The 11371-nt window shown below is 28.9% G+C and overlaps 3 protein-coding genes across 6 annotated transcripts; all 3 read left to right on the forward strand.

Moving 5' to 3' along the window:
* Positions 1–625: 625 nt before the first annotated feature.
* LOC105460442 (transcription factor A, mitochondrial) lies at positions 626–5414 on the forward strand. 4 transcript variants are annotated; one of them, XM_011706892.1, is made up of 6 exons: positions 626–917; positions 1049–1261; positions 3332–3701; positions 3804–3902; positions 4088–4226; positions 4539–4857. In XM_011706892.1, exons 2-6 carry the CDS (start codon positions 1233–1235, stop codon positions 4841–4843), a joined length of 942 nt encoding a protein of 313 aa, XP_011705194.1. In that variant the 5' UTR covers positions 626–917; positions 1049–1232; the 3' UTR covers positions 4844–4857. The 4 variants fall into 4 exon arrangements, with proteins under 4 accessions (XP_011705194.1, XP_011705195.1, XP_011705193.1 ...); XM_011706893.1 differs by lacking the exons at positions 626–917; positions 1049–1261 and adding exons at positions 2653–2941; positions 5139–5414 and having other exon boundaries at positions 4539–4765; XM_011706891.1 differs by lacking the exons at positions 626–917; positions 1049–1261 and adding an exon at positions 2653–2941.
* Positions 5415–5512: 98 nt separating this feature from the next.
* LOC105460443 lies at positions 5513–8979 on the forward strand. The gene is made up of 3 exons (XM_011706895.1): positions 5513–6816; positions 8037–8338; positions 8443–8979. The coding sequence occupies exons 1-3, from the start codon at positions 6708–6710 to the stop codon at positions 8707–8709; spliced, it is 678 nt and encodes a 225-aa protein (XP_011705197.1). The 5' UTR covers positions 5513–6707; the 3' UTR covers positions 8710–8979.
* A 790-nt stretch (positions 8980–9769) lies between these two features.
* On the forward strand, positions 9770–10912 carry LOC105460444 (sulfiredoxin-1). The gene is made up of 2 exons (XM_011706896.1): positions 9770–10344; positions 10519–10912. The coding sequence occupies exons 1-2, from the start codon at positions 10134–10136 to the stop codon at positions 10665–10667; spliced, it is 360 nt and encodes a 119-aa protein (XP_011705198.1). The 5' UTR covers positions 9770–10133; the 3' UTR covers positions 10668–10912.
* The last annotated feature ends 459 nt before the right edge of the window (positions 10913–11371 follow it).

The raw sequence follows: 11371 nt of genomic DNA on the forward strand, positions 1-11371 counted from the left end.
CGTCAGCATTCTTCTAAATCCTGCATAACAATTCTTTTCCTTATTGTTTTATAATACACGAGATTGATTTTTAATTTTTATTTTAAGTTTTTCAATATATAGAAAGAAATACAAGTACCTATATTCAGATTTTTGTATAAAGCTATATTTTATATAGGATAAAATATTTATAGGGTTTTCTAAATATATACAAAATAAGATTTCTTTATTTTGATTTAATGCAAAATAAGATTATTTCATTTTGGTTCAATAATACATTTAAAAATTAGCAATTGCATTAAAATTTTCTGGGATAAACTTACATAATTATAAATACCAAGATAAATACATATACAGAACAACTTACATGTTTAACATATAAAGTAACAATAGTAATATATTATGTACCATTTACTTTCTTTTTAACATTTGTACTGGTATAAAAATTGAAATATCGTTAAATATCGTTAAATTTCTTTTCTATCACTTCGTTTCTTAACTAAAAATTTTTGTGTTTTTCTTTAATATAGTATTAATAAATATACAGTTTAGATTGACAATGCATACTGCTGGAGTAAACAAAATTTTGAAATTTTCGAAAAGTAAAACTGATTATTTCTTGGAAATCTTTTTGACGTAAGTCACTTTGCAAGAAAAAAACTTACCATCAAAACTTCTCGAACAAGCGGAAAATAGATTCCAGCCGGAATGTAGCTGTGACGCCTGTGACAGTCTTCGCACGGTAATTGAAGACAGCTGTTGTTTTGTTGTTTTGTCACCACTCACCAGTAACGATACGTCACTTTCAAAATTCGTCAATTGAAATCGTCAGCTTCGGCAAAGATGGAATAGCTGAGGATTTTTACAATAAGTATTCAAGCCTTGTACATTTTAAGTTTTAAGAGAAGCCGATCGGAATTAAATCTTATTGCACCCGTGTAAGACACAACGGATTCTCTCTCAAATATTTACAAGTTAAAATAATCATAGTTCCAAATATTGGTTCATTAGCACTAATATTTTTTAAAACCTCTAAATAATTAAGATTAATATTGATATTTCATCGAAGCTTTTACGTAACAATTCTCCGACTTCAACAAATAATGCAAAACAATGATACTCGAATCCGTGATTTGAGACGATATGGTCAGATGTATTTTACGCGCCAGGAGGCGTTCAAAGACGTGGTAGCAGCTGAACGATTGCCTCTCCCGTCCTCTTAAGGAGAATTCACATCGGAGCAGAAAAGAAGGATGGGAAAAAGAGCAGAAGCCAATCAGAAGTTGTCCTTAACTATCAAGTGCTATATTTGAGCAGTAGGCTACGTTCTGTTGGTGCTTACAGCTCTTATAAGCATCATTTGTCCTTGTTTAATATTTGATAAACAACAATAATGAAATAAAATGATACTGTAAATACTGTAAGCGCCAAAACAAACGTAGCCATAAGAGAGAATTCACACTTTGACAGGAAAAGCAGAAGCCAATTACAACTCGCGTTGGTAGCAAGAAAAGCAGAAAGCAGAAACTGTTGATGCTTGACCAGCGCGAGTTCTGATTGGTTTTTGCTTTTCTGTCAAGGTGTGAATTCTCTCTAAGAGCGAATTCACACCTTGACAAAAAAGAAGAAGCTAATCAGAACTCATACTGTTAGCAAGAAAACCAGAAAGCAAAACGTGCTAAACGTGGTAGTCGATAGACTACCAACGCGAGTTCTGATTGGCTTTTGCTTTTCGGTTTTCCGCTTTTCTGTCAAGGTGTGAATTTACCCTAAGACTCCTGCACACTGGATGTGAGATATTTGCCGCGCGGCAAAATGCAACGCGGTAACCAATAAACGTACAGCTCCTAAAGAAAAATGACGCGTCCATTGGCTATCGCGTCGCATTTTGCCGCGGTAAGCATTTCCACGTTCAACATGTAGAAGTCCTAAATGCCGTAATCACACTAGCGATTGAGATTAATTAGATAGAAGTTTGATTAATCAAAAAAAAAAACTATTATCAAATTTAGTAAATTTTGTTTTATTTGATCAAATATTTCAATCTAATCAATTTTAAGCTCGTATCAAACTAAAAATTGAAATTGAGATTGGATTGGAATTTGACCAATCAAAACAAAATACACTAAATTTGAGTTTGGTTTCCTTTCTTCTAATTGGTTAAATCCAATTTCAATCTCAATCTTTAGTCCGATACGGGCTTAATAGGTATCTATAATCTTTATCTCAATCGCTAGTGTGATTATGGCTTAAGAATTTTAATATATCTTTTTGGGAGTCGATTGTGTATTTTAAAACGAGGAGATAAATACAAAAATGAGCGAATTCACTAAATATTGGCCAATGAAATTAAAAATTTTCTAGTAAATTTACTCACTTTTATTATTTTTACCTTATTTCAAGATACACAATTGCGGGCTTAAAATCGTGTATTTTACAGTGGTTTCTAATAGATTGAAAATCTTGTGTTTAGTTTCCTAATTTTCCATTGTGGCTTATAATGCAAAACTCAATTTGAATTCTATTAAATCCAGTCTACAATTGAGTAAGCGTTAATTGTAAATAGTTGTATAGTTGTAAGAATTGACCAATCACAATCAAATATAAGAAGAATTTTCGACTGTACTGATTGGTCAGTTTTAACAATTACACCATTTACGACTACGATTTTAGGCAATTGTAGACTAGGCTTAAGGAGAAGCATTAACCTCAACGGCTAACGAGTTTTCGATGCGTTGGATGTGTGCAGCGTGGATCTCGTTGTTCTGAACTAATTCTTTTCTATTTCTAATATTAAAGTATTTGTGAAAGAGTCATTTGAAATTGTTTCAAGTGATTGTATATTGATTTAACTTGATCGTAATACTGAAATCAAGCGTATCATTATGATTACGGCAACTTGGCGATTACTGTCTCCTATTAATAGGAAGCAGCTTAATCTGTTGAATTTCTTTTGCACTAGGTAAAGAAAATTACTTTGCTATTCTACAATTGACAATTTAAATCTGAATAATAGTTTTTAAATTTTTTATAAATCATGGTGTAATATATTTGATCATGAAATAAGAACAAGTAAAATTTTTCGGCAACGTGGAAATCATTGCAGCAATTTATAAATGGATATTACCACGTGATTTTGCTTTCTCCGTTATTGCAATTATCTCAGAATACATTTTGATTAATGTACATAAAAAAATAAGTACTAAAATGACAGATAAAATGTTTGTACAATCATTTTTTTATCTCTCGTTTATCTCTTAAGTTGTACAATATAGACAAGTAAACGAATAAAGTAGAATGTTGATATCGTGGAAATAACAATAAATGGAAATTCTTAAATTTTTTTTATTAGGGAATTTGCTTCCACACAAGATTTTACTACATCGAAATTGAAACATGGTATAAAAAAAGATACCTTACCATCAAACCCAAAGAAGCCACTAAATACATTTCTGTTATACTACACCTCTATAAAGAACAAATTGCAAGAAGAGTATCCCAATTCCAAACAAACTGTTATTATGAAAAAAGCATCAGAGAAATGGGCACAAATTGACCCAACGATAAAGCAGAATTTTCAAAAGCAATATCTTGAACAAAATTCTGTGTATAAGCAGAAGTTAATGGATTATGAGAATTCTTTAACTAATAAACAGAGGGTTGAAGTAATACAAAGATTATTGGAACAAGGACATACTTCGAAAAAACCCGAAATCAAACAAGTATTTAATATGACATTTATAGCAATAACATTTGATATAACATCTATTGTATTCTAAAATATATTTCCAAATTATGTAACATTCCTTTATTTTTTTTTACAGAGACTTACAGAACTTGGAAAACCAAAACGGCCACTGTCTGCCTTCATATTATTTTTGCAAAATAAAAGGATTACCAAAAAACCACAAATATCCTACAAAGTAAGTTAATTATTGATAATTATATGATCTAAACTGTATATGTCTTATATAAATTATTTAGGTATATTTTGTTTTTTGTATGTTTATAAAATATGATCTGTGATAAGATATTTAAAACACTTTTAGGTTTTTTGAGGCAGTTAAATTTGAAGCTATATTAAAATAACTTTTTTTAATATTTCTAGGATTGGATATATGATGTAACTGAAGAATGGAAGAATATGCCGATGGAAGATAAAAATAAATATAATGCAGAAGCAAAAGATTTATTAGAAAAATATAAGATTGAATTGAAAAAATGGCAGGAAGATATGATTAAAGCAGGTCATTATGATTTTGTAAAACTCAATGTTAAACCTAAACTCGAGACTCGTAAACGTGAAAAATAGGATTCAGAGTGCCCCAACCAATATAGAATATCCATCGCTGAATCCATTGCTGCAAATTTCTCCAATGTTAGAATAAAAAATAAAGAGAATATTAAAATAGGTTGGGGCACTGATACTACACAGTGTGCATTTGGAAAAGATCCTGATACTAACATAGGTAATAAGAAAATTGGATTAACTTTGAAAAGATTGTATTTATTTTTATTTACAGTTTGTAAAAATTATAAAACATTTAATTTTGATTTAGATGAACGACATGGATCTACAGAGGACATGGTACTTCGCGATAAAAATGTTTTACAAACTGCAATGGAATATCCAAGAAATATGGCAATGGATACATCGATAAACGATGTTAAAAAGACAGTTATACCTCATTGTACACATATACATACACAGATATATACATATTTTGTCTCGACATGGAAAAGAGTTTTGACAGTCCTAACTGAGATTAGAGAAAACTGGAAGATGGTAAGAGAATACATATTTATTGGCACAGTTGGAATTCTAATATCAATATTTTGCGTTTTGAATCTTATGTATAAGTAAGTACCGTGTGTATATACCGAAACTTATTAACTTGTATTTTATTTTTATACATTATGCACTTTGTAACAATGATATATATTTTATTTCTATAATAAATTTATATAACTGTCATTTTTGTGTAAAATATTCCTTGATTATTGTGTTAATTAAATCATCCTTAATTTGCATATACAATGTATATAAAAAAATTGCACATGATATATAGAACTTAATGTCTCGAACATATTAGTATTTTAAGTTTTATTTTTAAAATTGTATGTACTAACATCAAGTCTTTTCTTCTTCTTTTTTGTAGAAATTTTACTAACCCAAATGAGGTGACTGTTATGATGATGACAACAGCAGATGCATATGATGTCTTATGCCATCTCAACATTTTACATATATTCATTATATTTACATCATTACATTTACATTAACGATTGTGAAATTTATCTTAAAATGAATTATATTTCTTCTTATTATTTTTTCTTTCTTATATGAGTGTGTACGATTTTATAAGTTTATGAACTACAAAGACTTGAATATGTTTCAATCCAAACTAAAAGTTAATATACTTTATATATATTTACATATTTTTTTTTTTTCAGTTTAAATATCAATATCATCCTTATCATAGTCCATCAATCCACATTACAATCCAATTTTTCTAATCTTGACTTGTTAGAACTAAGCAATTTATTTTAGGTTTTTTTTTCAATATGTAATTTTCCAAGTATGTAATATTTATCTAAATTAACATAAAAATATGACAGACTCATATCTATGCGCATCTGTAACATCACTGAGTCAGATCTGTCTATTTTAAGAAAAAAAACATAAATGTCCGAAATAAGAAATTAATTTCAATGCATGGAAACAACTTTCTTCGCTATTTCACTGAATTATGTGCTTGCACATAGAGTGACAATTAAAGACAGAAAGTTAAAAAAAAAAATTGCTCGATTCTGATAAGTTAAGAATAAGGAAATACGATTGTATCAAGTGCCATACTTCATTGTGGTATCAGATTAACACATCATGTATTTGTGTAATTGTCAGTTGAAAGATCAAAAGCGTCTATTATTTTTCTTTTAAGTTAGTTCATTCTGTAAAGAATGACTTAGATTAAATTTCCATTAACTTAAATCAAGAAGAAATTAATTCAACTAACAGAATTCTTTGCGATGAAATTTATAAAAACAATTTGTTGCTCCTAACTTCAATCTCTTTTTCCACATGTGTTTCAAATCAAATCAATATCATTCTATCCAAAAAATTAATTCCTATCATTCTATCCATGTTAACAGAATGATGCAAGTACTCGATAAGTTAATCATCGATTTATTATAATTAAACGGAGTTTAATCGAAGCCTCTAATTAAATAATTTAAATACATTATGTCTGTCATCAATATTAGAAACATTATTTATAAGGAACGCGTCCGCTGAAGTAGGTGCTTCTGAATTTCCATAACAGATCTACGAATCTCAAGACAAAATCTCAATTCGAAATCATTGCAGTATACTTCAAATGGAATTTTGGTCAAATGAGAATTCCTTGTAAATCTGACAAAAAGAAAAAAACGCTGTCTGATGATAAACTGATAAGACGAACAAACCTAACCTCCAATCATTTTTTTATAATTTTGCAAAAATCTGATATTGATTAATTGATAGAGTAGATCTGCTTTCAAAGAAGGAGAAGAAAAACAAAAGCACGTTTTTTCTCCAAGTTATTGTGATCGTGAATGATCATAAATTTATTTCACTTGAACTTCCTCGTTAACCTCTTTGATTGACACGCAGTTTGGATGTGCATGTACAAATGTTACAAAAAGGATCGTGTAAATATTAGCTGTCGATTCGATTGTTAAATACGACGATGGCTGAGATCAACGCCAGGAGAGAAGCGAGAAGGCGGCGAATATTAGAAAACTCCGAAAGTCGTCTACGTAGAATTACAGGGAGGGTCAATCCGGGTGAGATCGAGGGTGAGTAAATATAACCAATATCTGCTAGGCAGATTACGCGTTTAGAATTCAGATTTAATGTGAGACGCACGAGAGGGAATATATATCTATACTTCAATAGTACTTTAAATAAATAAACACGAAAGATTTTGATAAATGCGCTCGGCAAATGCACTGAGCGAAATTTGACAGTGTGCCAGCAGTTTGTCAGCAAATTTGAGCTTCAGCGAATTGGCATCGGCTGTATTTGCATTAAGCTTGCATTCTTCTGGCAGAATTTGCTGATGTCGCAGCAGATTGACGGCGGAAATCGAGCAGAATCTAATTTATTTCTGTATTCAACCTGCATCAAACAATATGGAGCAAGTGTATCAAAATCTGCTTGATTTCTGTTACCTACCATAGCTTGTTGATAAACTTCGCTATGTTTCTGCCAGCATTCTGTCAACTATTATATATGCCAGATTTTATGTTAAATCTATAATTTTTCTGTCGACAAAGTTTTGTAACATAAATTTTATAAAGTTTGTTTGACAAAAGTACTTGAGTAGTTGGCTGTCTAGGAAAAAAGTTAGTTGCAAGATGAGCATTATTATTTAATATTAAGAAAAATATTGTGAATGTCTTTGTCAAATCAATTTATACAAATTAATTTAATGCATGCTTATTTTTTTATTTTCTCAATGTGAATTATTTGTCAAGTTGTAGAAAGAGAAAAACATAATTCTGAAGTTGTTACAAGATGCCATGCTTGCGTCAAGAATTATAAAAAGAAAATTACAACATTGCATTAACTGTAGGAAACCATTATTTTGCTGAATTCAATTTTCCTATAAGGACAATTTATATTAATTACAACTCTCTCTCTCTTTCTCTCCATTTGTAAAACAAATGATGATTTATGCTTTGACAGTGTTGAAATCTAGATTCTTTAAAATTAGAGAGATTGGTTTCAATTCCTGGCAATAATTAGTCTTTAAATAATTATACAACGAACTATCCTTGCATATCACTGCATTGGCACAACTATTTTGTCAGATTTTTCAGTGTTTTGACATTTCAGAATATGCCATCATATAGAAAAAAAATAAAGTTTTTAAAGTTAAGGAAGAAAGTTGTTTTTATTTATTCTTGCTGTGGTCCCTTCAAATATTTGTATAAATAATATTTATTTTTGATAGAACTTTTTCTCAATATATATAAATTGTCTTGGACAGATTCAGTTTAAGAATATTTTGCAGATAATGAGCCACGAGTGGAAAGCGACAGTCTTAAAGCGGAATCGAATTTTGAAGAGGATAATATCAGAAATGGTGTATACAATATCAATAGCGACACGAAATTGCAGGATTGCGCAAGATTTGATGACAGACATGAAAGCTTTTTAAATGACACCAGTGATAAGAATACACATTCGCCGGAACAAGAATCTAAATCAAAATTTATGTTATCTACATTATTGCTCAATCGTGTCACTTTTATCTTGTTAGCTGGAATTGTCAATATTTTGCTGGTGTTGAAACTCGACAATTTATTTGGACAGGTATATATATTAAAGTTATATTTAAGATTTTATATTTAAATATAAAATCTTATATTTCATTGAAATATGTTGATAACTTAATTAACTATTGTTACTATTTACAGGCAGTTATTATACCTTGCTTATTATTGATAGTGGGACGTTTATATAGACGTATGACATTACATGAAGCACAAGAGCACGGCAATTTATTAGCTGCTGCTTTGGTATTGTGCAATGTTAAACCCAGATTAATTTATATATTCAAAGTATCATACACATTATTCACTGTAGTGCTTAATGATTTCGGTTTATATATGTTTAGTTTTGTATTGATGCGCTATACCATTATTCGTTATTATTATAATGCTGCAATACCAATAAATGCATAATTACTCATGATAATCGAATGAGTAAAGATGAAGTGAAAATTCAATTGTTGGAAATTTTATACAATGTAAAAAAGACAAAGGATGTTCTCAGAAGAAAAATAAATTGTGATATATTGCATTATTTAAAAACATGCAGCTGTCATCAGATTTTTCACGTTTTCAGCATTGTGTCGTGATTTTGATTCAAGCATGTACAGATGTATAAAAAATACTAATTTTTCTAGAAAATACATGTAATTATAATAAATATAATTATATACAAATGTATAAATAAATATAATTTTGAAATAGGTTTATATATAGATATAATAACTTTTTGTAATTTATATTTATGTCAACGTTGTAAATTCGCAATATTTTTTTTCTCATTCTTCTCTGTGGTTATTAATTAGAGTTAAACTTCACTTTTAAGCGTTTTGATGTAAAATTGTAAAACAAGTGCAACTGATCACTACTGTTAAGGATAATTGTGCACTCATTTTCTTTATTTTATAAAAACAAATACAAAAAAATAAGTAAAAACTAATCTTACAATCTTATTATATAATCCTAATCTAAAAGCAAATTAAAAATACAGGTAGCTAGAAATCAGCAGTACAAGCAAAATATACATACAAACATATATATCTGTATAATAGTTTTTCAATTTATAATTAAACAGATTTTTGCAAAGTTTTTTTAGACATATCTACCTTGTTGAAATTTTTTTTAGAAATCCTTCATATAATTTTTTAAAAATTTTCAAAAATTCTGTAAAATTGTATAACTTTTTAGAAAATTTCTCAAATTTTTTTATAGAAACTTTTCAGAATTGCTGCGAAAGTTTACTATTTTTTCTAGAATTCTTCATATACAAATTCTAAAAGAAATCTCAGAGATTCTAATTAAAATTTCTAAGAAATATTTCTCATTCTACAATTTCTAAAGAAACTTATATAAAATCTAAAAAAGGTTAATGTATTTTTTCAGAAATTCTTATAAATTTAAAATATAGCAAATTCTTAAAAATATAAGATATAAGAACTTTTTTCACCAGGATATAATATACTTCTTGCGTTCCTTTTGAGGAAATCCGCATTGTGAAGGAGAATTTGAAACTTGGCGCGAGATACATATTTATTAATTGATTGGTCCGAGAATTTGTAATCGAGTTGAGACAGTGATAGCACTGAGGTGTCTTATCAGTGCGTAGTACACATATATATGTAGTACAAATGTTAATTTCTGATTTTTTGCCTGTTTTACACCGGTTGATAGAAGGGAATAGAAAGTGCCTTCAACCTGTTCGTATGGTTATATAACACATTCCTAATTCCTGATGCAATAGCAAAGTTATCCTTCAATCGCTAGTTATTGCTAGTCAGTCGCATATCGTTTGCATACGTGAGATTATCGCGAGACTATCCAAACGTCAATTAAGTAAAATGTTACGTAGGGGTGCATGCCAAATTGCCAGCTCGATTCATTCAAGTCCTCACGCAGAGATACATGACGTTCCGATGGACGTAATTATCAGCCCTTTCCCCGCCGTAGTGGACGAGGAAAAGATCCAAGGTTTAATGAACGCGTTGAAAAACGCCGAGACTGAGCACACGGTACCGCCCATCGACATCTTGTGGATTAAAGGAAGCAAAGGTGAAGTTGTCAAAGTACCTATAATATAGCTGCGTGAAAAGTGGTTTTTACAATTCTTATTAAATTTATGAATTATTATTTTGTGCTAATTTTGATATTTTTAAGTAAACGAGATTATAAATGATTGTAAAGCAAAATCTTAGGAAGATTAAAATTATTGATTGATTTATTTAGGTGGTGACTACTATTATTCTTTTGGTGGCTGTCATCGTTATACCGCCCATCAACGATTAGGTAAAATGTCTATTAAAGCCAAAATAATTCAATCAACCTTGACGGATTTACGATGTTATCTGGGAAATTCTACTCCAGACTTGAAGTAATTTTAAGTGCACACTACTTGTACTTAATATATGCATACAATCTGTATGCATATTATATACCCATTTTTAATTATAGGTATATGAATTGAATTACTTATATACATGAATAATATGTATAAACATATATAATTTTTTACTATTATATTGTATTAACATATATTGTATATAATTTGAAGAAAAATAATGATGTGCAGTTAAATCGAGTTTATAGCAACATTACTGCACATATTTTATAAAAGATACATTTAAAGCGTCAAATATATTTTTTTCATGTAATATAATTTTTTATAATGTAAATAGAAAAGCTAAGCGATATCTACATATAAAATTAATTTTGAATAAAATTATTTTTATCCAAACTAAATGTGTTATTAATTTGCTATTCCTCTTGCTCTGAATGGTAAATAAATTGATATCTTTATATAAAAATTTGATTTTTTACAAGAATTTCTATTCTAAATTTATTTCAAAATAATTTGTCTTCTACTTCTTGTTATATAAGTAAAACCTTGAAAAGGGACTGAAAAACAAAATATTTGTCGTATAACAATCTTAAAAAAAAGATTAACTATAAGCTTATCACTTGCGCAAAATTAATTAAAATAGAAGACAGTTTAAAATTAATTTATTTTTTGTAACATACATCATAAATAACAGACGTTATACTTAATAATAATAATGATATATATATATATATATATATA

The sequence above is a fragment of the Wasmannia auropunctata genome, unplaced genomic scaffold, assembly GCF_000956235.1.
Source record: "Wasmannia auropunctata unplaced genomic scaffold, wasmannia.A_1.0 LD321770.1, whole genome shotgun sequence".
NCBI lineage: Eukaryota > Metazoa > Arthropoda > Insecta > Hymenoptera > Formicidae > Wasmannia > Wasmannia auropunctata.

Bases quoted from the DNA above. Each gene is read 5' to 3' on its own strand.
- LOC105460443 (XM_011706895.1), top strand. From the start codon at position 6,708: ATGGCTGAGATCAACGCCAGGAGAGAAGCGAGAAGGCGGCGAATATTA. The intron at 6,817-8,036 runs GTGAGTAAATAT...AATATTTTGCAG, and splicing joins CAATCCGGGTGAGATCGAGG to ATAATGAGCCACGAGTGGAA. The intron at 8,339-8,442 runs GTATATATATTA...TACTATTTACAG, and splicing joins TCGACAATTTATTTGGACAG to GCAGTTATTATACCTTGCTT.
- LOC105460442 (XM_011706891.1), top strand. From the start codon at position 2,865: ATGATTACGGCAACTTGGCGATTACTGTCTCCTATTAATAGGAAGCAG. The intron at 2,942-3,331 runs GTAAAGAAAATT...TTTTTTTATTAG, and splicing joins TTGAATTTCTTTTGCACTAG to GGAATTTGCTTCCACACAAG. The intron at 4,227-4,538 runs GTCATTATGATT...ATTTTGATTTAG, and splicing joins GGAAGATATGATTAAAGCAG to ATGAACGACATGGATCTACA.
- LOC105460444 (XM_011706896.1), top strand. From the start codon at position 10,134: ATGTTACGTAGGGGTGCATGCCAAATTGCCAGCTCGATTCATTCAAGT. The intron at 10,345-10,518 runs GTGAAGTTGTCA...TGATTTATTTAG, and splicing joins GTGGATTAAAGGAAGCAAAG to GTGGTGACTACTATTATTCT.